The following is a 26,049-nucleotide window of genomic DNA, read 5'->3' as shown; positions in this document are numbered from 1 at the left end:
ATGTTGAAATTGTTTTTTAAAATGGTTATTTATGTTTCCTACCACTTTAGAATGTAATTTATTTAATAAAGTCTTACCTTAAGTAAAGAAGGTCAGACAATGCCTGTGGGTTTAGGCCATCAACAGGTTGATTTTGTTGCTCACACATTTGCAGTTGTAGATGTTGTAGGAGCCCATTACTTTTGATTAAAAGTAAAGCAGTGTTTTGTTGGTCATTGTGTGTAGAACTTCAAACTGCATTTTTATGAACGCAGTGAAAGTTCAACTTGATGTGTTGTTGACGTGTTGTACTATGATTAGTTCACATGCAGGTCAGGTTGCACCAAGTTTAAGGAGACAGAAAAATGTAAAGAGAAAACAAACCGATAAATAAAGTTCAGCACCTATGGGTTCACGGCCTCCAGAGTTTGGTGAAGTTGTTCACATGATAACAGCTCTTGGTGGAAGATTTAATGAGCTCCATGGAGGGTGAAGAAAAGTCATAAAATATTTGGTCCGACATTCAGAACTCTGAGGATGAACACACACCAAGTGCAGTTTAAGGTCAAGTATCAAAGAAAAACACGTACTGTGTTAATGTAATCTTCAAATTAAGAATTCTTGTCTCAGTTTATTCATCTGTGCTTGTTATAATTCCGGTGTTATTTATTAATGGTTTAATTTGTGACATTCTTCATGGATGATGAATTCAATGTAACATATATAACTCTCATTGGATATGAGGAAATGGGAAAATACAGGTATTTGTTATTTTTTATTATGTTTATAGTATATATTCTAACAATCTGCTTTAGTTTCATCATTGTGTGCATTATTTGGATACACAAGAACCTCCATGAGCCTATGTACATTTTCATTGCAGCGCTACTAGTGAACTCTATTGCTTGTTGCACTACTCTGTACCCAAAGTTGTTAGTGAACTTTTTATCTGAAAAACAGATTATATCATATTCAGCCTGTCTCTTGCAATGTTTTCTATATTACACCTTTTGTGCTTCAGATTTCTTCCTGTTGGCAGCCATGGCCTATGACAGATATGTGTCTATATGTAAACCTCTGCAATATCCAGTTATCATGACAAAAACCATAGTGAGTATTATGCTGGGTTTAGCTTGGCTTGTGCCTGCTTGCCAGGTTGCAGTCCCAATAATACTAAGTGCTAATGTGAAGCTCTGTCATTTAACTTTAGATGCAATTTTTTGTAACAATTCAATTTACAGTCTCTACTGTGTGCCTTCAAAAGAACGGTCTATATTTGATATGTTTTCTCTTGTAAGCATGGCACTTCTCCCTTTGCTCTTCATACTTTTTACATACACCAGAATACTTATAATTTCCTATCGAAGTGGTAGAGAAGTCAGAAAAAAAGCTGCACAGACCTGTTTACCTCACCTGTTGGTTTTAATCTGCTTTTCCTGTTTGTGTGGATATGATATCATTGTAATACATCTGGAAGTGCGATCTGATATCCATTCAATAATGACTTTACAAGCATTTTTGTATTATCCTCTCTTCAATTCAGTTATATATGGACTAAAAATGAAAGAAATTACTAAACCCCTAAAGAAGTTTTTTTGTCGAACCAAAGCGATCTAATGTATTAAAAGTGATGTTACAGTAATAGTGATGTTAGTGATGGAAATGTGCAGTCTCTTCCTTAATAATGCAGAGATGCTAATGTTGAGATCTTTGAGTTGCTTCCATGCTGTATAAAACAGCTACACAATTTGTCATGGAAACAATAACTTTGAGTAGTCATTACATTGTTCTATTTGCTGCAGTTATTAAAAAATATGTTTAGTTTATGTCAGCTGCAGCTTTGTTAGTCATTCACAAGCTTTTCAGACGTCTGAAGAAGAAGCATGTCACTTTGAATGGCCCATTTGTGTGGCCATTTTGTTTAATATGTGCATTGACTACACAGGCCAATGTGTACAGTCCACACTGAGAGCAAAGGAAAACCAGCAAATCAGCAAAAATAAGAAATAACGGTACTTGTCCAGGAATAAGCAGAATCCCATTAATAGAGAATAAATAATAATTGAAATAAAGTAATGGGAGGCATAGATCATGTTTTTTTCTGCTTTAACGGGCAGGCAACCTAGCTGCTGTGGTAGCCATAAATAATACATGTTTTTCATGAATGGACAGATTAAACAAATAACTGTTGTGAAGTAGTAAAACTGACTGTGAGTATGTGACAATTCATATCATATGTATACAGGAGCCCTATGTATCAAATTGACAGACAGTGCAGAGACTGGGGAACATTTGGCCTACATGAGAAATAGGCTATGGAGTTGTACAACATTTTTAATTTGGGGGTTGAATGAAGAAGACATACTTTAGATGAGACTGAGATACTATTCCTGACTGACTGTCAGTTCAGACCTGCTTCGGAGAGCTAGATGTCATTTGTCCAAACATTGTTCAAAGAAAGAGGCATAGAAAAAGCCTGAATTAAAACTGAATAAAGTCATTTATGCGTACAGACAAAAAAAAGCAAACAAGCTTGACATGGTAAACATAAACATTAACCAACTATGTGTCACACTGTGGGCGTGTCTGCTCTGTTTTGGTTCCCAGTCGGTCTTATTTGTAGTCTTTTATTATCTAAATAGTAAAGTCTTATAGTATGTTGAGTTTTGGGTTCTGTCCTGTATATTGCCCTGTCTCCAGTATCTGTTATATAGTTAGTCTTTGTTTTGGGATTCAGTCATGTCTTGTGTACTCTGTACTCTGTGTTCTGGCTCTGTGTTCTCATTGGGTTTTGTCTGTTATGATCCTTGTGTTATAGTTGGTCGGTGTTTGTCTGTTTACATAAGTTTCTGTTATTGTCTGAAGTTGGATTCTTGTCTGGTATTTTGTAACATGTATTCTGTCAGTGTTGGTTATGTATCTTGCCCCATGTCTGCCTGTAAAGTGTTCCGTCTGTTTGCCCAGTTATCACTCTGCCTGCCTGCCTCTCTGTTCCCCTTTGCTGTCTCTGCCTGCCTGCCTTTCTGTTGCCCCCTGTTGTCTCTGCCTGCCTCTCTGTTTTCCCTACTGTCTCCCTGCCTGCCTCGTTAACCTTTGTCCCTGTCACCTGTGTTGCTCCCGCCCTGCTCATTAGTCCCTGTGTGTGTGTGTGTATATATACCTGGTGTTTCTGTTTAGTCTTTGTCTGGTCATTACAGTGTGTTGTCCTGTTTAGCTTGCCTTGCTTGTCTTGTCACCCTGTTGTTTTAGATTGTGGATTTCTGTTTGGATTACCTTGTTTTGGACTTTGTTTTATCAGCCACTCTGATTTGTAAGTGTGCTCGCCTTTTGTTGCATTTGGGTCCAACAACCTGCTCACCACACAGACCCTGACAGAGTGACCAGACCACATTTGGACCCAGCAGACATTATCAAACTGCCCAGCACCTGGGAGGCTTTGGTGGTGCCCAGAGAGGTGCTGGCAGACGAGGAGCCTCAGTTTTTTCGGTTGCTTTCTACCATGTGGGGCACGGATTCGGAAATGGCCTTGCTCGTGGCCTCTTCAAGATGGAGAAAAAGTTTCGCTCTGGAGACTGTGTCAAAGTTCTGCTCTGCAACCCCCCTGTGTGCTAGAGCTCAGCCTGTTACCTCAGTGCCAGCTAACAGGCTGCCAGCTAGCACCAGGCCGCCCGATCCCCAGCCTACTAGCTGCCGGCTGGAGACTCAGCCAGCTCACACCAAGCCTGACCCCTGGCCTGTGAGTACTGAGCACCAGTCTGCCAGCCCCCAGTCAGCTAGCCTCCACAGGTCTAGTTCCCGGCCTGCTAGCTGCCTACTGGGAAGCATCCTCTTGTCCTGCCCGGCTAGTGCTGCTAGCCCTCCGCCTGTCCTGCCTGTAACCTGCCCGGCTTGCGCTGCTAGCCCTGGTGGGAGGCTTCTTCCTCCCGGCCTGCTAGTCCCAAACCAGTCGGCCAGCTAGCCCCATGCCTGCCCTGCCTGATTCCCGGCCAGCTAGCGCTTGATCCACATGATCCAGACCACCAGCATTCATTTGAGAGGACTCGCCTGGTCATCTTCCCTGGTGGCCATAGGAGGAGAAGTGGTCATCACGGTTCCTGTCACCAGCAGTCTCAACCAGCACCAGCTTCGCCAGAGGTCGGACCCATTCCCGTCCCTGGTCCCTCGTTGGTGGTCCGACCAGCACCAGCTCCATTGGCGGCCCAGCCAACTCCTGTTCCTTGTGCCCCTTCGGTGGTCCGACAACACCAGCTCCATTGGTGGTCCCGCCAACTCCTTGCTTCCTGTTCTCCATCGGTGGTCCGACCGGTAACAACTCCGCCGGTGGTCCAGCTGACTCCTGCTCCTCGTTCCCTGTTGGTGGTCCGATCGGTACCAGTCCCGCCGGTGGTCCAGCCAACTCCTGCTCCCTGTGCTCAACCCTCGGACCTCAGCCCAGCTGTCTCGCCGGTGGTCATCAGCCCAGCAGCTCAGTCCGTGGACCTCTGCCCAGCCATCCAGTCCATGGACATCTACCCCATTGTCCATTTGCCGGCCTTCAGTCCAGCTCTGCTGCTTGAGGTTCCAGGCCTCCTAGGATGAGGTCAAGTCACATTTTTTTTGGAACAGTAGGGTAAGTTTGGTTGCGGTCGGGTATTAAAACGCATTCAATCCATCATAAATACAACGTGAAGACATCATACCCGACAGGACACAGGGACAACCCTAACCCCTAACCAGACCAAGCCTGTTCTCATACAGATTCCGGTTCCAAAACCACGCCACAATACATAAAGGCAGCACCAAGTAAAAAGGTCTGTAGAACAGAGCCATCATATTAGTGCACACATAAAAATAGTAATTTTTCCTAAAGGAGTAATTATGTTGTTGTAGCTTTTTAGAAATGGCATCTGCATTAGCCTGAAATCACAACCTTTATCAAACATACTACCCAAATATGTTATGATTTAAGGATTTTGGTCTTGTTTTAGTTCCCTGTCTGTGTTTTGAGTTCTACTGTTTTGCCTTGTTTATTCTTGTGAAGATTTTGTGATGGTTCTCATTCTGTTTTCTTGTCTTACTACTTAGTCCTGCATTTTAGTTCTGTGTCTTAGTGTTTACTCATGGTCTCTGTACTTCTGTGTTGTTATTTTGCCTATGCCTGCTTTGTGTTCTGTTTGATCCTAGTTCGGTCTGTTTCCCTTGTTACGTTTGTAGTCTATCTGTATGATTAGTTTTTAGCCTGGTCTGTGTTCCAGCTCCAGTTTGTATTCTGCATTTTGGTTTGGTCTTGGTCTGTTGTCGCCTGCTTTACTTCCTGGTTTATTTTGAAGTTGTCTGTTTCTAGTGTTTGTGTTTAGCTTGTCCCTGTGTCTGATTAGTCCCTCTTATGTCTTTCACCTGTTGACCACCTCCCTGCTCGTTACTTAATGCCTGTGTCATTCTGTCTGTGTTGGATTATTGTGGTCTGTCTCTTGCGTTCTGTGATCCTACCCTGTGTATCTCCCTGTGTTTGGATGTATGTACTCCGTGCCTTTGGTTTTTGTTCCGGACTCGGCCACTGCCTGTAAGTGTGCTCGCTTAGATTTAATAAATCACTGAACTCTGCCTGCTCAGCTCTGGTGTCTTACGTTTGGGTCCTCAACTTGCTCACACATACTGCAGCCCCCTAACAAAATATGTGGTTATCCACCAAATCAATCTTAGTTAAGTTTTGGGATGGGTGCCGATTTCCTAAAATCAATAATCATGTCCTTGGTTTTGCACATATTCAGTTCAAGGGCTCTAGGAGTCTTTACACTATGACACAAAGTAATTGATTATTAGCCCATGATCTAGTCCCCCCTCCCATTCCGCGGGCTAACTATGATGGAGTCATCTGCAAAACTTTATATGTCTATTCTCAAACTTGCTCTGACAGCTATTTGGGTAGAGAATATAAAGATGGGTAGAGAGAGCGTGTCCTTGGGGTGAACCAGTAGATGAGTGGAGTTTAAATGAGAGGTCACCATTAACTCTTACACACAGTTCAGCAGCTTCAGGGTGGTATCCTAAACACCTCTGCCGTTCTATAAGCAAACTGCAGGGGATCTTAAGAACCCTGTACCTGCTTCTGAGTGCTTCTCTAGTGCTACAGGTCTAAAATCATTTAAGGACTTTGGGTTTATACATTTGGTGACAGGGACAATAATTGAGTGTTTCCAGATTGCTGGTATCTTTTATAGCTCCAGAGATTCCATAAAAATAATGTCAAAAATACTGCAAAGCTCCTCTAAACAGGTTTTAAGCACCTTTCCACAGATTACATCAGGGCCCAGGTTCTTTCTGCTATGGGTGTGCCTAAACAATTTTGCAACAGTGTCAACATCCATGGTAATTTGGACCTAACCTAGTCCTGCTCCTCAGCTCATCTGTCTGCTCTGTAAAATCGTGTTTATCAAACCAAAATTATAACTCATTTAACTGTCAGCTACTTGGGTATCAGAGTTAAAGCCATCAAGACTAACTGCCTTATTATTCCACATCTAATAACACCTGGGCATTTTCTTTTAGCTCTTGGGTTATTTCTTCTAAATTTTGTCTCTATATTGTCTTTCTAATTAACTGTAGCTTTCTTAGTTTCAGCCCTTACCTCTTTTTTTTTTTACCTTTGTTACATCACTTCTCTTAAAAGCTTTCCTTTGACGTCAGTGTGAAGTTAAATCGTAGTTCTAATTGGAGTATCAATTTAAACCCAAACTATAATCTTCCCTTAAACCTAACAAAGTCGTATTTTTGCCTAAACAAATCCAAATCTGAAAGGAAACCTATTATGCTTTTCCGTATTTTATGACTTTTCTACAATGATGACGATGATAATGAGGTTAAGTAGAAATCCCTGTGAGCCAAAACCTCAGATTAACTCCTGTTCTGAACGCTCTGTTTAAAAGCTTTTTCTACCAACAGCTCTGAGGTATATTCCATAAATGATCATTTGTACCGCTCAGCGACAACAACAGCCTGGTAACATGCTTCAGGTCAGGGGGGGGTTCAAAGAGACAGGAGCGTCTACAGCTTGTTTCAGACAGAGGCTGAAACGAAGGCCTACATGAAGGGCCTGTATAAGACAGAAAATTATATTTTTGAACTTTAAATCATGCAAAGCTGCCATACAGGAGTCACAGGAGTCCTTTAACCACAGCTGTGTCACTTATAAAACGGATTAATTTTCCAACTGTAATTTGAAACTGCTTTGGAAGGTACAAATAAATAATATTGCCCTGCTGATAGGGGTGTCGGATAGAAAAACCCTTCAATGTGGCGTTCCGGACTGCATTGGCCTGCAACTAATTTTGATATTTAATGTGAATAGCTTGTTATCTGCACATAAATATTTGCACAGCTTCCTACACATTGCACTAATGATGTTCATGGCATAAGCATTGTAATATACACTCACCGGCCATTTTATTAGGTACATCTTGCTAGTACCAGGTTGGACCCCCTTCTGCCTTCAGAACTGCCGTCTTCGTTGCATACTTTAAGCAAGGTGTTTAAATTTCTCAGAGACTTTGGTCCATATCGACATGATAGCATCATGCAGTTGCTGCAGATTTGACACATCTCCCGTTCCACCACGTCCCAGAGTGCACTATTGGATTGAGATTTGTTGACTGTGGAGGCCTTTTGAGTACAGTGAATTCATTGTGATGTTCAAGAAACCAGTTTCAGATTTGAGCTTTGTGACATGGTGAATTATCCTGCTGGAAGTAGCCATCAGAAGTTAGGTACACTGTGGTCATAAAGGGATGGACATGGTCAGCAACACCACTCAGGTAGGTTGTTGTGATTAAACAATGCTCAATTGGTACTAAGGGGCCCAAAGCGTGCCAAGAAAATATCCCCCACATCATTACACCACCACCAGAGTGAAGTGCTCATCTGCTTCAAGGTTGGACGTGTTGTGCATTCAGAGATAGTATTCTGCATACCTTGGTTGTAACAAGTGGGTATTTGAGTAACTGTTGCCTTTCTGTCATCTTGAACTAGTCTGCCCATTCTCCTCTGATCTCTGACATCAACAAGCCATTTTCATCCACACAACTCCTAGAGATGGATGTGAGTGAAAATCCCAGTAGATCAGCAGTTTCTGAAATACAACCATGCCACATTCAAAGTAATTTAAATCCCCTTTCGTCCCCATTCTGATGCAAGCAAGTTCTCTTGACCACGTCTAAATGCATTGAGTTTTTGCTGTGATTGGCTGATTATTGATTATTTGTGTTAACAAGCAATTGAACAGGTGTACCTAATAATAAAGTGGCGGAGAGTGTATATGAGTGTATAATATCATTTACTTGATTTATTTGAAATAGATCTTTATCTGTTTCCATCCTCTTCAGAGTGTTTGTTGTACCCCAGAAACGTGAATTAATAAAGTGTTATCTTCACAACAATGCCTGTGTCTTCAGGCCTCCAGAGTTTGACACAGAAGAAAGTTAAAAGAAATTACATCATGTAAACAAATTTCAACACCTATGGGCTCAGGCCTCCAGAGTTTGGTGAAGTTGTTCATATGATAACAGCTCTTGGTGGAAGATTTAATGAGCTCCATGGAGGGTGAAGAAAAGTCATAAAATATTTGGTCCGACTTTCAGAACTCTGAGGATGAACACACACCAAGTGCAGTTTAAGGTCAAGTATCAAAGACAAATACATGTACTGTGTTAATGTAATCTTCATATTAAGAATTCTCCGTTTATCCGTTTATTCACCTGTGCTTGTTGTAATTTCTGTGTTATTCATTAATAGTTTAATTTATGATATTATTAATGGATGATGAATTCAATGTAACATATATAACTCTTGTTGGGTATGAGGAATTGGACACATACAGGTATTTTTTTGTTTCTATTATGTTTATAGTATGTATTTTAACAGTCTTCTTTAGTCTCATCATTGTGTGCCTTATTTGGATACACAAAAACCTCCATGAGCCTATGTACATTTTCATTGCAGCGCTGCTAGTGAACTCTATTGCTTTTTGCACTGCTATGTACCCAGAGTTGTTAATGAACTTTTTATCTGAAAAACAGATCATATCATACTCAGCCTGTCTCTTGCAATGTTTTCTTTTTTACACCATATGTGCTTCAGATTCCTTCCTGTTGGCAGCCATGGCCTATGACAGATATGTGTCTATATGTAAACCTCTGCAATATCCAATTATCATGACAAAAACCATAGTGAGTATTATGCTGGGTTTAGCTTGGCTTGTGCCTGCTTGTCAGGTTGCAGTCCCAATAATACTAAGTGCTAATATGAAGATCTGTCATGTCATTTTAAATGCAGTTTTTTGTAACAATTCAATTTTCGGTCTTTACTGTGGGACTTCAAAAGCACGGGATATATTAGTAATTATTGCTCTTGTAAGCATGGCAGTTTGTCCTTTACTCTTCATACTTTTTACATACACTAGAATACTTGTAATAGCCTATCGAAGTTGTAAAGAAGTCAGGAAAAAAGCTGCACAGACCTGTTTACCACATGTGATAGTTTTATTTTCTTTTTCTTGTTTGTGTGCATATGATATCATAACAGATCAACTGGATCTGCAATCTCATTTACGTTCAATAATGATTTTACAATCGTTTTTGTATTTTCCTCTCCTCAATCCAGTCATATATGGACTAAATATGAAAGAAATCACAAAATACCTGAAGAAGTTGTTTTGTCGAACCAAAGCAATCTAATGTATTAAAAGTGATGCTACAGTAATAGTGATGTTAGTGAGCAGTCCTTTCTTCTATAATAATGCAGAGATGTGAATTTTCTGATCTTTGAAAGGTATTTATGTACAGATTTGTTTCCATGCTGTAAAAATCTTCTTTACTGTTCGTCATGGAAACAGTGGAAAGGATCTTCACTTTACATTGTTCACTTTGCTGCAGTTATTAAATTTTTTTATTTGCTAATGTCAGCTGCTGCATTTTTAGTCATTCATGGGCCATATTGGAACTACTTCAAATGGCATCTCCCAGGGTTTCTCCTGTTTTTGTGACCATTTTTTAAATTATGTTTAACAAATAGGGATATAAAGAGGTGTGTTGACTACACAGGCCATTGTGTACAGTCCACACTGAAAGCAAAGGACAACCCGCAAATTAGCAACAATAAGAAATAACAGCACATATCCAGGAATAAGCAGAATCCCATTAATAACAGAAATAAAATAATCACTAACAGATAATAGATAACTAACAGAACAGGTCATGTTTTGCTTGCATTAACTGGCAGGCAACCAAGCTGCTCCTGTAGCCATAGATAATACATGTTTTCATGAATGGACAGATTAAACAAATAAGTGTCATGAAGTAGTAAAACTGACTGTGAGCATGCTTGTCCAGGAACCACATTCAGAGCATTTGGCCTTCATGAGAAATAGTCTACGGATTGTTTCAAATTTTGAAAAACGTATACATTTATAATGAATAAACTAATGATTGGGGTTGAAAGATGAGACTGACATATTATTCCAGACAGATCGTCTGTTCAGACCTTCTGCTGAGAGCTACATGTTGTTTGTCCAAACAGTGTTCAAAAAAAGAGGCATGTCGAAAATTGTTGATAATGTAGGCAGATAAAGCCAGTTGAGAGTGTTTTCACTAACAAGGACCACTCCATTTAATAAAGGAAATTAGTATATTGGAATGAACATGTTTGTTGTAACACAACTTTATTCCATCTGGCAAAGTACTTTATTTAACGTTAGAACCACTTAGACGTGTTGACAGACCGTAAGGGTAGATAGATAACTGTTTAAATAAAAACTACAAGCCTGTCAGGCCATGACTTTTCCTAAATATGTGTTTGGTGTTTTCTGAGGCTTAGAAGGTACAAAAATAAACACAAGATTTCTGAGGGTTTATACCTCTGACTGCCACTGCGGTCATATAGAACGGAGTTGTCACATTATTACGTGTGTGTGTGTGTATTCCTTTTTTTATTGGGGATCTGTCTGCCTACAACATGGAAAGCATACAATCAAGATGGAGAGAGCTCCATCTTGATTGTTTGGTCTCTGCGATGTTTGGTGTTCTCACCACTCCACTCTTAGAGAATATACCTTCTTTTCACCAGTCCACCACTCATATTCTCGCCTTGACTATTTTTTGGTTAGCAGTTCAATTATGACAGACATTTCCAACACTCAGATTCACCCTATCACCATCAGTGATCATGCACCGGTTTCTAGCACTCTTACTAAAAAAAAAGGGTCACACAGCCAACTAGAAGTTGGAGACTTAATGTATCACTGCTTAAAGACCTAGATTTAGTTATTTCAAAAAGGAGTTGGTAATATATATGGAAAGTAATGAGCTGCCAGAAATTTTGCCATGTCTTCTTTGGGAGGCAGCAAAAGCATTCATGAGAGGTAAAATAATCTCCTATACATCATACTATTAGAGCTAGAACAAACAATAAAAATATTAGAAACTGACGTTGCTGCCGCCCCACAGGAACACATGTTGAATGATCTGAGAAAATTAAAACTTGAATTAAATGAAACTATTGATAAAAAGACCCAATTTCATTTGCAAAGACTACACTTGGAGAAATTTGAACATGGCAATAAATCCAGCAGATTCTTAGCCAACCAATTGAAACTGAATAAAGAAAAAATTATAACAGTTTCCTCCTTAAAGGACTCAGCTGGGAATATGACTCATAATCCAGAAGAAATCAACAATGCATTTAGAGATTTTTATAAAAACTTATATACATCACAAATTGATCCATCTAGCTCTAACATCGATGCATTTCTGAACAATATAGATTTTCCAAGGTTAGATGATTAACAGATCAGGGCTCTGGATTCACCTGTTTCAATGGCTGAACTCCAGGAAGCTCTCTTACATTTGCCGAATAATGAAGCCCCTGGGCCAGACAGTTCTACACTTCCACAAGGAATTCTGGGAAATACTTGCATCCACATTCTACAGGTTGGTAATGCAAATTAGGGGTACTTGCATGTTGCCTCCAACAATGAACTCTGCTAATATCAGCCTGTTTCTTAAACCAGACAAAGACCCCACACTCCCGTCCAGTTATCGCCCAATATCACTTATTAACACAGATCTTAAAATCATCTGCAAAACCCTAGTAAGAGGGCTAGAGAAGGTCACTCCTGGTACACCCTGACCAAACAGGATTTATTAAGGGCAGGCACTCCACCAACAATACACGCAGGCTACTTAATGTAATAGACTATGCTACTATTCATAACCTGGAAACTATAGTTGATTCTTTAGATGCAGAGAAATCTATTAGCTACTTTACTACTTATAAAATTGAATTTGGAAACTCTTTCATAGACTGTATTAGAATCTTATATAGTTCCCCAAGAGCTTCTGTCAGGATAAATAATCTTACTTCTCCAAGCTTTAGTCTTCAGAGGGGTACCAGGTAGGGTTGCCCACTCTCTCCCTCGCTATTCGCCATTTTTAAAGAACCGCTAGCAGCTGCTATCAGACAAAATAAAATTATTAAAGGAATTCAAACAGAAATTGTACACCACAAGGTAAGCCTTTATGCAGATGATGTATTACTTTTCCTAAACTCACAAACTTCTCTTTCTGAGACAATCAAACTTAAAGATAAATTCTCATCCATCTCAGACTACTCTATTAACTGGAGTAAATCCACCTGTAATGTGTGATTTCCAGAGTATATCTACCACACCGCTAAAGTCTGGGAATATTAAATATGTGGGTATCAATATTTCCTCCAGGCTGTCAGAACTGACATGGCTAAATCAGAATCAGAATCAGCTTTATTGCCAGGTATGTGTACACATACGTGGAATTTGACTCAGGATTGTGCATTGCTCATGATGTGCTTACTCATAGAAAAATACCATAACACAATAATAAAATCAGACACAAACAACAGTATAGACAACACTAATATACACACTATGAATATAGAAATATTGACAAATAGTGCAGTGATCAGAGTGCAAAGGATGCAAGAGTAAACTATTATTCTCATTATGTACATGTTGAAGGTGGATATGATATACAGGTACACATTCACATACATGCGTTCATGTACACATGTACACAGTGTGATGGAGCATAGTGCAAATGATGCTGGAAAAAATAAACAAGACCTATAACCTTATGACCTGAGGTAGGTGTATTGGTATACAGTATATACAATATGACATAGTATGAACAGCACTGAAATAAAGGTGAATAAATAATAAGTGGAAACTAGTAAACAAGTAGCTGATTAGAGACAGAGTTACTGGGTTATTGCACAGGAATTGTTCCTGACACTGTGAGTCAGAAATCAGCTGTTCATCAGAGTGATGGCTTGTGGGAAGAAACTGCTTCTGTGTCTGTTGGCTTTGGCGTACAGTGCTCTGTAGCGCCTACCTTAGGGGAGGAGCTGGAACAGGTTGTGTCCGGGGGGAGATGGATCTGCAGTGATGTTTCCTGCCCGTTTCCTGACTCTGGAAAAGTGTAAGTCCTGAATGGAGAGCAGGTTGGCACAGATTATTTTTTCTGCAGTCCTGACTGTCCGTTGTAGTCTGCTCCTGTCCTTTTTGGTGGCAGATCCAAACCAGACAGTGATGGAGGTGCAGAGGACAGACTGAATGATGGCTGTGTAGAACTGGATCAGCAGCTCCTTAGGCAGGTTGAGCTTCCTGGGCCTTCTTGATGATAGTGTCAGTGTTGGGCTCCCACTTCAGGTCCTGGGATATAGTGGAACTCCAGTCTGGTGATGGGGGGCAGAGTGGGGGGGCTCCTCCTGAAGTCCACGTTCATCTCCACAGTTTTGAGCGTGTGAAGCTCCAGGTTGTTCTGACCGCACCAGAGAGCCAGCTCCCATCTGTAGGCTCACTCATCACCGTCCCGGATGAGGCCGATGACCGGTGTGTCGTCAGCGAACTTCAGGAGTTTGACAGATGGGTCTCCTGAGGTGCATTCGCCAGTGCTAATAGTCCGGGTGCTGTATGTGATGTTCCCCCAGCCTCACCTGCTGACTCCTGTGATGGGGTGTAAGTGACCATAAAAATGATGGTCCTAACTAAAATCAGTTACCTGTTTTCAATGTTACCCACCAAACCCCCTGCTGTCTGGTTTGAATCACTGGACTCAAACATCTCTAAATTTGTGGAAAAATAAACCTCCACAAATCAGTTTAAAAACTCTGCAAAAAGCAAAAAGATTGTGGTGGTTTACAACCTGCCAAATTTTTGGTTGACCATGGCGAGGCCTGTTCTGAGTGGAACCTGTCCTGGTGAACCGCTGTATGGTCTTGGTCACCGTGCTGCAGCTCAGTTTCCGTGTCTTGGCCCTCTTCTTACAGCCTCGGCCATCTTTATGTAGAGCAACCTTTTTTTTTTTTAAATCCTCAGAGACTTCTTTGCCATGAGGTGCCATGTTGAACTTCCAGTGACCAGTATGAGGGAGTGTGAGAGCGATAACACCAAATTTAACACTCCTGCTCCCCTTTTACACCTGAGAGCGAGTCACATGACACCGGGGAGGGAAAATGTCTAATTGGGCCCAATTTGGACATTTTCTTTTAGAGGGTGTACTCACATTTGTTGCTGTGTAATGTGTTTTTGAGGCGACAGCAAATTTACACTGTTATACAAGCTGTACACTCACTAACATTTTATTGTAGCAAAGTGTCATTTCTTTAGCGTTGCCACATGAAAAGACATAATCAAATATTTACAAAAATTGAGGGGTGTACTGACTTTTGTGAGATACTATATCTCAATGCCAAAGTAGTGCCACCAACTGAAAACAGGCGGTAAGTACTGTGTGACACTCATCATGTGATTTGAAAGAATTGTGTGTTCTCTAGCACCACATTGGGGACACAAAGTGACATTTAACTCTTTCTTGCAGCGTCTGAAGTGCATGAAAATACTTAGTCTCGTCGATCGACCTTCTGGCAATTGTACGCGTGTCACAGTGAGAGGGCCCGTCCAATGTTGCTTGCTGCTTTAATGTTGATTTTTTATTTATTTTTTAATGGTTATTTATGTGTTTCCTACCACTTTAGAATGTAATAATTTATTTAATAAAGTCTTACCTTAAGTAAAGAAGGTCAGACAATGCCTGTGGGTTTAGGCCATCGACAGTTTGATTTTGTTGCTCAACACATTTGCAGTTGTAGCTGTTGGAGGGACCGTACAATGTTTTCAGACATTACTTTTGATTAAAAGTAAAGCAGTGTTTTGTTGGTCATTGTGTGTAGAACTTCAAACTGCATTTTTATGAACGCAGTGAAAGTTCAACTTGATGTGTTGTTGACGTGTTGTACTATGATTAGTTCACATGCAGGTCAGGTTGCACCAAGTTTAAGGAGACAGAAAAATGTAAAGAGAAAACAAACCCATGTAAATAAAGTTCAGCACCTATGGGCTCAGGCCTCCAGAGTTTGGTGAAGTTGTTCACATGATAACAGCTCTTGGTGGAAGATTTAATGAGCTCCATGGAGGGTGAAGAAAAGTCATAAAATATTTGGTCCGACTTTCAGAACTCTGAAGATGAACAGACTCCAAGTGCAGTTTAAGGTCAAGTATCAAAGAAAAACACGTACTGTGTTAATGTAATCTTCAAATTAAGAATTCTCCGTTTATCCGTTTATCTGTTTATCCGTTTATTCACCTGTGCTTGTTGTAATTTCTGTGTTATTCATTAATGGTTTAATTTGTGACATTCTTCATGGATGATGAATTCAATGTAACATATATAACTCTTGTTGGGTATGAGGAATTGGACAAATACAGGTATTTTTTTGTTTCTATTATGTTTATAGTATGTATTTTAACAGTCTTCTTTAGTTTCATCATTGTGTGCCTTATTTGGATACACAAAAACCTCCATGAGCCTATGTACATTTTCATTGCAGCGCTACTAGTGAACTCTATTGCTTACTGCACTGCTATGTACCCAGAGTTGTTAATGAACTTTTTATCTGAAAAACAGATTATATCATATTCAGCCTGTCTCTTGCAATGTTTCCTTTTTTACACCTTATGTGCTTCAGATTTCTTCCTGTTGGCAGCCATGGCCTATGACAGATATGTGTCTATATGTAAACCTCTGCAATATCCAGTTATCATGAGAAAGTCCATTGTGAGTATTATGGTGGCTTTATCTTGGCTTATACCTGCTTGTCAGATTGCAATCTCTTTAACAATGAGTGCTCACATGAAAATCTGTAATTTAACTTTAAATGCAGTTTTTTGTAACAATTCAATTTACAGTCTTTACTGCGGGACTTCAAAAGCACGGGATATATTTGATACGTTTGCTCTTGTAAGCATGGCACTTTCCCCTTTCATCTTCATACTTTTTACATACACTAGAATACTTGTAATAGCCTATCGAAGTTGTAAAGAAGTGAGGAGAAAAGCTGCACAGACCTGTTTACCCCACGTGATAGTTTTACTCTGCTTTTCCTGTTTGTGTGCATATGATATCATTACTGTTCAACTGGATCTGCATTCTGATTTACATCCAATAATGACTTTACAGGCATTTTTGTATTTTCCTCTCCTCCATCCAGTTATATATGGACTAAATATGAAAGAAATCACTAAACACCTGAAGAAGTTGTTTTGTCGAACCAAAGCAATCTAATGTATTAAAAGTGATGTTACAGTAATAGTGATATTATTGTTGCTAACATGCAGTCTTTTCTTCTTTAATATGCAGAGATGTGATGGGTCTTTTAAAAGGTATTCAATGTAAGGATTTCATGTTGTAAAAATCCTCTTTATAATTTGTCACAGAAACAGTAAAGAGGATTTTCACTTAAGTAATTATTGCATTGTTCAATTTGCTGCAGTTATTCAAAACTATATTTTGCTTTGTTAGTCAGTCACAGGCAATCTAGTCCTCTGAAGAAGTTGGCATGTCACTTTAAAACCAATGAGGAGAATCCAGACTGAGAACACAGAAAAAGTAACAAATCTGCTTTAACTGGCAGGCAATAAAGCTGCTGTTGTAGCCATAAATAATGCATTTTTATCATGAAAGGACAGGTTAAACACAGACGTTTCATGAAGTTGTGAAACTGACTGTGAGCATGTGACAGTTTCGGCAGGAAAATACCATATCACATGTATAAAGGAGCCCTATGTCTGTAATTGACAGAAAGTGCAAAGGCGGGGAAGGTTTGGCCATCAGAATCAGAAATACTTTATTGATCCCAGAGGGGATATTCTGTGTTACAGTTGCAAACATTGCACAAAAGGCAAAAGGAATATAAATAAAGATAGCGGTATATAAAGAAATATAAATATCAGAGTAAAAATATAAAATGAAAGAAAACATAACATGAGATCCTCTGGCAGAGGTCTGTTGTCTGTTCCAGAGTCTCGACTGAAAACTAAAGGGGACAGAGCGTTTGCTGTCGGGGCCCCGAGGCTCTGGAACAGCCTGCCCGAGGAAATCAGGTCGGCTGAGTCAGTGAACTCTTTTAAGTCCCTTCTTAAAACATACTTTTATAGGAGAGCTTTTCCCGATCTTATTTAACTTTATTTTATCCCTTTTATTTTATTCTATTTTGCTAATTCTATATTTATCTTAAATGTGTATTTAGTCTTTTCTTTATCTTGTATTGTTTTTGTATTATTGTTTTTTGGGTATTATTGTTTTTACACTTGTTAAAGCACTTTGTAACTTGTTTTTGAAAAGTGCTCTACAAATAAAGATTATTATTATTATTATAAAGGAGTGTGGATATGTACAATATTTACATAGTTAAAGGAATTGTTATGGTGAACAGTAATAATGAATAAATAGTAGCAGCAGAATTGCAGCAGAGAGTATTGCACATTAAGTAATTAAGCAGGTGTTATCGCACAAAACTAATAAAGTCCAGTTTAAAACTAAGTGTCTGTGTGTCAGACACTTAGAGGGAGGAGTTATAAATTTTGATGGCCACAGGCAGGAATGACTTCCTGTGGCGCTCTGTGGTGCAGTTTCGGGGAATGACTCTTGCGCTGAAAGTGCTCCTGTGTTTGAGCAGCACGTCAGAGTGGTTGGGAGACATTGTCCAAGATGATATGTAGCTTGGACAGCATCCTTTTCTCTGACACCACCGACGAGAGTCCAGCTCCGCCCCCACAACGTTTCGGGCCTTGCGGATCAGTTTGCTGAGTCTGTTGGCGTCCGCTACCCTGAGCCTGCTGCCCCAGCATGCAACAGCAAACAGGACAGCACTGGCCACCACAGACTCATAAAACATCCTCAGCATCGTCCTGCAGATGTTGAAGGACCTCAGCCTCCTCAGAAAATAAAGACGGCTCTGACCCTTCATGTAGAGGGCCTCAGTGTTCTTGGCCCAGTCCAGTTTATTGTCGATGTACTCCCAGGTATTTGTAATCCTTCTCAAATGTCCACACTGACCACCTGGATGGAAACAGGGCTCAGACCATGCGACAAAGGCCCCCGCCACAGCTCTGTACTCAGTCTCATCACCCTTGATACATCTAACCACAGCAGAGTCATCAGAAAACTCCTGAAGATGGCAGGACTCTGTGTGATAGCTGAAGTCCATGGTGTAGATAGTAAAGAGGAAGGGAGAGACGACAGTCCCTTGCGGGGCACACATAGTGTTGCATGCGCACATACTTTGGTCTGCCAGAAAGGTAGTCAACAATCCAGGACACAAGGGGGGAATCCACCTGCATCACTGTCAGCTGATGGTGTTGAAAGCACTGAAGAAGTCAAAAAACATGACCCTCACAGTGCTCGCCGGCGTGTCCAGGTGGTCGTATATGTGGTTGAGCAGGAAGATGATGGCGTCCTCGACTCCCAGTCAGGGCTGGTAGGCGAACTGGAGGGGGTCCAGGAGAGGTCTGACCATGGGCCACAGCTAATCCAGAGCCAGTCTCTCCAGGGTCTTCATGATGTGCGAGGTCAGTGCCACAGGTCTGTAATCTTTGGAGTCACTGGGACGTAGCGTCTCTGGCGCAGGAACGAGGCAAGATGTCTTCCAAAGCACAGGGACCCTTTGGTGACTCAGGCTCGGGTTGAAAGACTCCACATAGCTGGGGGGCACAGGCTTCGTGAGTATTAGTCCATGGGGTTGGACAAAGCAATTAAATAATATACATTTATAATGAATCAAGTGATTATTGGGGTTGAAAGATGAGCCAGAGCTAGACTGCCAGTCAGTTCAGACCTGCTGCTGAGAGCTACATGTCGATTGTTCAAACAGTGTCCACAGAAAGAGGCATATAGAAGGCCTTAATTAAAACTGAATAAGGTCATTTGGGGTGGGTGTGTAGGGAAGGAGACATCATTCTGCCAGTACAGGAAACACTGTTAAGAATTAGAATTTAGCTGCAATGCAAGTCACTGTCCTGGCCATTGAGAGCACCTTGAGGTTCATTGATTTGCTCAAGGACACATGTACAGGAGGAGCCAGGGATTTAATGCTAATGCAGGGATTAATGGACGTCCCATTTTACCTCCATAGCCACAGCAGACTCCACATGAACTAATCATATCCAGACTATGCTGAATAATGAAAGAATTAAACTGTGAGGCTTTGGTAGACAGAAATCAGATATGTATAAAACCAAATATGTAGGTCTTGTAGGGCCCGAAATTTTCAGTAGTAAACCTGTAGAGCCAGTAGTAGATCATGTATTAATCAGACCAACATGCTTTACATTATTATTACTGGAAAATGTTAGTGGCCTGCATGTACAATATTGTGGTGAAACAATAATGATTACATTTTATTAAAGACATTTATCATGATGTGTCGGACAAATCACCACAGCCAGGTAAGGATGATAATCATATTTTTATCATTCACATATTTAGGAGAACGTATGAGAAATTTGACAAGTGTGGGAAAGAATCTCAATGTTGAAAAGAGGGCTATCAGTCTGATAGTGTGCATTGTGACAGTTTCTTTTGCTGGATATATTTGCTAAGCTAGGGGAACCAAAATCCACACTAACCTAGCTAACCTAACTCAGCCTAGCAGGCTATCTAATCACCTGCGACCTGCCAAGCGCTAAGTGCCTCAAGTTAAAACGTGATTCCATTAAGAACCAACGAAGGTCACCTAAACTTAATGAACCCAAACCATAATCTTCCCTTAAACCTAACCAAGTTGTGTTTTTGCCTAAACATATCCAAAGCTGTGTCACTTGATGAAACTGATTCATTTTCCAATGGGGATTTGTAACTGTTCTAAAAGACAGATAAATGACATTGCCCTGCTGACAGGGGTGAAAGGAAAATGCTTCTATGTGGCAAGAATCAGGCTGATGTTTTAAGAGAGTCTAACACAACTCGTCTACTTCCAAGGTGCATAGAGAAGAGAAAAGGTTAGAGGTCAAGGTCAAAACTCCAGCAACACTTGTAGTGTAAAGAATAACTTTATTTTGAGATCAATGCGTTTCAGCTTATGGCCTTCATCATGTCCAGGGGTAATGTGCTGCCATGGTTTTGTGCATGTAAGAACAATGGCGGCAGAGTACTGGACATACTTGAGCCTGTCCAAGAATCAGATTTATTGCCATGTACATTTTTACATATGAGGAATTTGTCTTGGTATATTGGTGCTTAACACTAGACATAAACATAAATACAGAAATATAAATATAGAAAAAGTAAAGAGTGTGTGCAAAATGTACAAGTATACAAAATAAAATAAATTCAGCAAGCCCAACTAGGATACTATTACAGTAATTCAGACAAGATGTGACAAATGCGACTGATGCATGTATGAGGTTATCTGCTATTGAAGAAAGTGATGATCAGAGTCTGGAGATCCTCAGCTGGAACATAGTGGATATCTTCTGCTGTACTCCGCTCTCTAAAGAATTCTTGATCTCAATTTGATTATCCAATTAAAAAAGGTGGTAATAACAATAATTTGGTAACAGACTGTAAGTGCTGCTCAAATGACTGGATGTAGTCAAAAGTAATGGCTAGCAGAGATTGGTAGAGTTGCCAAAAACTGCACTCAAGTAAAAGTATGGTTACTTTGCAAAATCAAGTACTCACGAATAAGTAAAAGTGGTCATTAAAATATTAAATATTAAAAACTAACCCTCCCAGCTCCTTCACAGCCTTATGCAGGTTTGAACCTGTCATGCTAACTTTGTGGAAGCCAGTCTCTTGACTGGTAGCACCATGTTTTGTACTTCCGAGGAACTGGTTCCCCTCTAGCAACAAAGACTGTCTTTTCTTGAAGAATTTCCCCATCGAGAGACTGCTTGATATTTGATCCATTTGATCAGCTCATCAAGGTAATTGAGGAGTCTCACTGTGCACGGTCCCATCTGAAGGATGCTTTTGATATTGTCCAAATTGACACTCTCACCATATGGTATCTTGCCGCTAACTATCCTGCCTGACCTATCTGAGGATGAATTCAAAGGCTGTCAAGAACAAGACTGGTAAATGGTACGCCCCATAGTAAACCAGGTTCTAGCTACTGCCATCCTGTTGTGTTGTCTTCCATTGCCATGTTGCCATGCCATGTTGCTGAAATATGTGCTGATGATGATCTTGACCCAATCCAGGATGTAGAACTACAGAACACAAAATCTAAAAAAAAAAAAAAGCCCGGCAGTCGGTGAGTGTCCCGTTTTTTTTCTTTTCCTCATTTCGCATTCTGTTTTTTCCCTGCGTCTGCTCTCCCTCTCTCCGCTCTGGAGCCCGGCTGATGATCCACACCTGTGTCTCATCAACCTCCACCTCTGCCTCAGCCTCATCTTCACCAGTATTTCAACCCCAGTCCTCCACTCCATCTCCGGTTGATCGTCATCGCTCCAGTCCTGGTGCCACCTCAACGTTCTAGCTCTCTGATACCTCGTTCTCCGACCTCTTGTCTCCTGAAACTAACCTTGTCTGTTTTTTTTCTGTTTTCCCCGTCAGGTCCAATCACCTCCGTCATCCGATCAGTCAGCTGGGCTCGCCTACCTGCCTTCTCGCCTCGCCTCCGCGGCGCTCCCCCGGCTTCCCTCCATGCTCCTCGCCTGTCCACCAGCCTCCACATACCTTCTCGCCTCGGCCTCCTGCTCTCCCTCAGTTGCCTCGCCAGAACCTCTCCAGCCCCGCCAGCTGCCCGTCCGCGCCCACATCTGCTGGCATCCAACTTCCCCCTCATTTCACCTCCCAGCCCCTCATCTACCCTTTTTCCCCTTAATAAACCTCTTTTGAAAACTGTCAAGCGTTGCGTTTGGGTCTGTTCTGTCCGAAACCACAACAGAACGATTGAGCCATCATGGACACAGCAGGCTCTCCCCCCTCCCCTCCAGCGCTCTGCTCCCTGAGCGAGGAGGTGCGGTGCCTCGGGCATGACTTCCTGACCCTGTTCCGCGCAACCGCTGTCCCCCTCTCGATCCCCGCCTCACTCCCTCTCCACTGACTTTGCCTCGTGCCCCATCCCCAGTCTCCCAGCCAGACATTCTCCGGCGTTTTGGGCAGGTGTGACGGCTTTCTGGTACAGTGTGCCCTGGTGTTTAAGAGGCAACCAGTAACCTTCCAGTCAGATGAGGCCAAGAGCGGTTATGTCGCTGGGCTGCTCTGTGACCGGGCCCTGGCCTGGTCAACGAGGGTCAGCCCCATGTCCTCTCCTCCTAGTCCTCCTGGTTCTCTGCGTTGTTGTGTTTTGTTTGATGGTGTTCTGTGTTCAGCCTGCTTGTTTCCTGCTGTGTTTAATTTAGCCTTTTTAACATGTGTTTTGTGTGTTCCCCCAGTAATCCTTCGGCCTGCCTGTCTCTCTGTTTTCTCCTGCTGTCTCTCTGCCTGCCTGTCTTGTCAGTCATGTTTCCCTGTTTTTTGGATTTCTGTTGGATTACCTCGTTTAATTTGGACTCTGTTTATTTTTGGTTTACATTGGACTCAGCCACTGTACGTGCAAGTGTACTCACTCTTGGTTTTGCCTTTAATAAATATCATTGAACTGTCAGCCTTGTGTCCTGCATTTGGGTCTAAAACCTTCAACCTCTACACACACGTGACAATCCTATGTGTAACTATTTTTTTAAACATATTAGCACTGACACAAAATACACTGCTCAGCTCTGGTCAGCTCAGTGTCAGCACGGTTCTCTGATGTATTGTTACTGACATCCCAACCAGAGCCTGCTGCACCAATACAGTGTCATCCCAGGCAGTTAAATATGTTTTGACAAAGCTTGACAAAGCGTCTGTATCTGACACCCAGGGATGAGAGAGCCTCAGGTAGTCATAAGCAGACGATTGAGAAAGGATGACAAAGCGGTTATTTGATGCAAAAAGTACCCTTCGGTGTCTGTAGGGGATGCACCAGGTGTGTATGTATGAGACGCCTCCAGGCACGTCTGTATAAGATGCTCTGGGGCGCTAGTAGTGCTTCCAGTGCAAACTAACTAGCTAGCTAGCGAAGGCATTTACAGCAACTAATCCTAACCTTGACCATCACATTAGTGTGTGCCTAAACCTAAGTCAGTGAATATATACATGTCGGTTAACCCTACAACTGCAGGTTGTGTGTTGCAACACACCAGCAAACTGCGTCAGTATTTGATGCACTGAGATAAGAATGGGTTGGATGAGAACAGGCTAGCTGCATTGTACACTAAATTTTCATCTGTAAATTTTAGCTGCTAGCACTATTTAAAGGCCATACTATTATTCTGCGCTGAACAGAGTCATGTGGATGCGTGACTGCTGTCAGGTGAAGCCCTAGCAGACTTGGGACCAGCATGAATGCATAAAATAATAAATAAATAAGTAACATGATGAATGTATCCACGTGTAAGGGTTTAAAAGTAATAATTTTTCTCACTCTACTCAAGTAAGAATAAAAGTATGATGAATTAAAACTACTCTGACAAGTACAATTTATTTACTAACAAACTTACATGAGTTCATACTAAATGTAAATAGTCACTGCCCACCTCTGATGGCTAGTGACAAAAGAAATGGTGACAAAAGCTGGAAAGGCAGAAATTGTGGCTGGCTTAAAGGAGTTTCTGGCTTGCTTGAAAGAGTTTTTCACTTACGGTTAGGTGGAAAATGCACCCCCCGCCCCCCCCCTACTCCTCCACATTTCTAATTATCCCCAAAGTTTTATGACGCTGTTCATGTATTAATAGTTCTTGGTGAGGAGTTTAATGAGGTCCATGAAGGGTGACACAGTCTGATAAAAATCATTGCACAGCCTCGAATAGTTCATTATCTGAGTTCTGGAGATAAATGCACACCAAGTGCATTTCAATGTCAGGTAACTGTAGATTAGATTATTTGTTGCAGTCTTCTGAGTGAGACCTACTTTCACAATTTTTGCTCTTGTTTGCCTCTTGTGTCATCTACTGTGTTTGTTTAATTAGGTTTTTACAAATCTTAATGGACGCTGCATTAAATGTAACATATATAACTCTTGGTGGGTATGTGGAAGTGCAAAAATACAGATATCTTTATTTTGTTATCATGTTTGGAGTATATATTCTGATCATCTGCTGTAATTCCACTATTGTGTGCCTCATCGTGATTCACCAAAACCTCCATCAGCCTATGTACATTTTCATTGCAGCTCTGTTACTCAACTCTGTTCTTTTCAGCACTGCCATCTACCCAAAGCTTTTGATTGACTTTTTATCAGAAAAACAGATCATATCATATTCAGCCTGTCTGTTTCAGGTTTTTATGTTTTACTTTTTAACTTGTTCAGAATTCTTACTGTTGGCAGCCATGGCCTATGACCGGTATGTGTCTATATGTAAACCTCTGCAATATCCAACTATCATGACAAAAACAACTGTCAGTCTTTTGCTGGTTTTAGCCTGGATTCTGCCTGCTTCTCACATTGCAGTGCCAGTTGTACTAAACATTAAAAACAAACTCTGTAGCTTTACTTTAAAAGGTATATATTGTAACAATTCACTTTACCATCTTTACTGTGTAAATTCATTAGCATTATCTATATATGGTGTAGTTGTTCTATTGAATGTTGCACTTTTTCCAATGGTCTTCATCCTTTTTACTTACACAAAGATACTTATAATTTCCTATCGGAGTTGTAGAGAAGTCAGAAAGAAAGCTGCACAGACCTGTTTACCCCACCTGTTGGTTTTAATGAACTATTCTTTTTTGCTGACATATGATGTCACTATAATTCGAGTCGAATCTGATATTCCAACTGTACGTTTTGTAATGACTTTGCAAATGGTAATATTCAATCATATCTTTAATCCGCTCATGTATGGACTAAAAATGAAGGAAATTTCTAAACACCTCAAAAGGTTGTTCAGTCAGATCAAAGTGAACTGATGCACTGACACTGATTTACAGTCCTTTCTACCCATGAATCTATAATAAATGAAGAGATGTGAGGTGATATGTGATTCCTCTAAGGTATATATTGTAGGGATTTATGTCTATGCTTAAAGCCCAATATAGAGGAGGGCCAGCTTTTACAGTGTAATTACAGATACATTTGCTGCAGTTTTTTAAAATTTCCAACACATTTTATTCTGCTTAGTAATCACACTTACTAAACCCTGCTACCAGTAACATTCATATTTGTGCTGTTGTAAATGGCTTGTTGATTTTGCCGGCTTAATTTAAAATGAGGTGTTACAGTGGGGAGTTCAGATGGTACCAAAATTGAGCTTAATCCAGTCTACACATTATTCAGCGCACAGCTAATTTTATATTCGATGGATAGAAAACAAATCATATTGCAAGTTCATTGTTAAATTAAAATGTCTTTAAAATAACTGTTACCTAATTAAAAGTATGTTTGCCATTGCATATTTGTCTCTGTTTATATTAGATGAACTTGTCCGTTCTCAGGCAGAACCTGTGTGTGAGTTGCTTTTTACATCCAAATCAAATCAAGCATCTCTGACAGTTGTGATTATGTTGGTCAGAGAATTAAAGAAAGAGGCCGATGTGGAATGGCCCAGTGGCCTTTGGGTTTCAATAAAGGCACAATGCCTCAAAAATGCGAAAGAAAAAGAAAAAGAAAGGCAGCAATTTAATTAACAACTGATACTTGGAAAAAAATAAAAAAAAAATAAAATCCACATTAAATAGAGACAATCACAGCTACATTGAGCAA

At 40.7% G+C, this 26,049-nt stretch overlaps 5 protein-coding genes across 5 annotated transcripts; all 5 read left to right on the top strand.

Moving 5' to 3' along the window:
- The first annotated feature begins 675 nt into the window (after positions 1–675).
- On the top strand, positions 676–1,596 carry LOC119903777 (olfactory receptor 6N2-like). The gene has a single exon (XM_038720018.1). It carries the CDS (start codon positions 676–678, stop codon positions 1,594–1,596), a length of 921 nt encoding a protein of 306 aa, XP_038575946.1.
- Positions 1,597–3,499: 1,903 nt separating this feature from the next.
- Positions 3,500–4,557, top strand: LOC119903645 (vegetative cell wall protein gp1-like). The gene is made up of 2 exons (XM_038719882.1): positions 3,500–3,715; positions 3,880–4,557. The coding sequence occupies exons 1-2, from the start codon at positions 3,500–3,502 to the stop codon at positions 4,555–4,557; spliced, it is 894 nt and encodes a 297-aa protein (XP_038575810.1).
- Positions 4,558–8,765: 4,208 nt separating this feature from the next.
- LOC119903644 (olfactory receptor-like protein OLF4) lies at positions 8,766–9,686 on the top strand. The gene has a single exon (XM_038719881.1). It carries the CDS (start codon positions 8,766–8,768, stop codon positions 9,684–9,686), a length of 921 nt encoding a protein of 306 aa, XP_038575809.1.
- A 5,997-nt stretch (positions 9,687–15,683) lies between these two features.
- LOC119903643 (olfactory receptor 2A12-like) lies at positions 15,684–16,604 on the top strand. The gene has a single exon (XM_038719880.1). The coding sequence runs from the start codon at positions 15,684–15,686 to the stop codon at positions 16,602–16,604; it is 921 nt and encodes a 306-aa protein (XP_038575808.1).
- Positions 16,605–24,332: 7,728 nt separating this feature from the next.
- LOC119903776 (olfactory receptor 11A1-like) lies at positions 24,333–25,256 on the top strand. Its single transcript, XM_038720017.1, has one exon. It carries the CDS (start codon positions 24,333–24,335, stop codon positions 25,254–25,256), a length of 924 nt encoding a protein of 307 aa, XP_038575945.1.
- Positions 25,257–26,049: the final 793 nt, after the last annotated feature.

The sequence above is a fragment of the Micropterus salmoides genome, unplaced genomic scaffold, assembly GCF_014851395.1.
Source record: "Micropterus salmoides isolate LMB-PRFRI ecotype aquatic unplaced genomic scaffold, ASM1485139v1 Ms_hic_scaffold_15, whole genome shotgun sequence".
Lineage (NCBI taxonomy): Eukaryota > Metazoa > Chordata > Actinopteri > Centrarchiformes > Centrarchidae > Micropterus > Micropterus salmoides.
The sequence above is the reverse complement of the archived record's forward strand: the minus strand, read 5'-3'. Positions and strand labels throughout refer to the sequence as shown.

Coding starts and splice junctions, on each gene's coding strand:
- LOC119903645 (XM_038719882.1), top strand. CDS start 3,500: ATGGCCTTGCTCGTGGCCTCTTCAAGATGGAGAAAAAGTTTCGCTCTG. Junction 3,716..3,879: donor CCAAGCCTGACCCCTGGCCT/GTGAGTACTGAG, acceptor TTGCGCTGCTAG/CCCTGGTGGGAGGCTTCTTC.
- LOC119903777 (XM_038720018.1), top strand. CDS start 676: ATGGATGATGAATTCAATGTAACATATATAACTCTCATTGGATATGAG.
- LOC119903776 (XM_038720017.1), top strand. CDS start 24,333: ATGGACGCTGCATTAAATGTAACATATATAACTCTTGGTGGGTATGTG.
- LOC119903643 (XM_038719880.1), top strand. CDS start 15,684: ATGGATGATGAATTCAATGTAACATATATAACTCTTGTTGGGTATGAG.
- LOC119903644 (XM_038719881.1), top strand. CDS start 8,766: ATGGATGATGAATTCAATGTAACATATATAACTCTTGTTGGGTATGAG.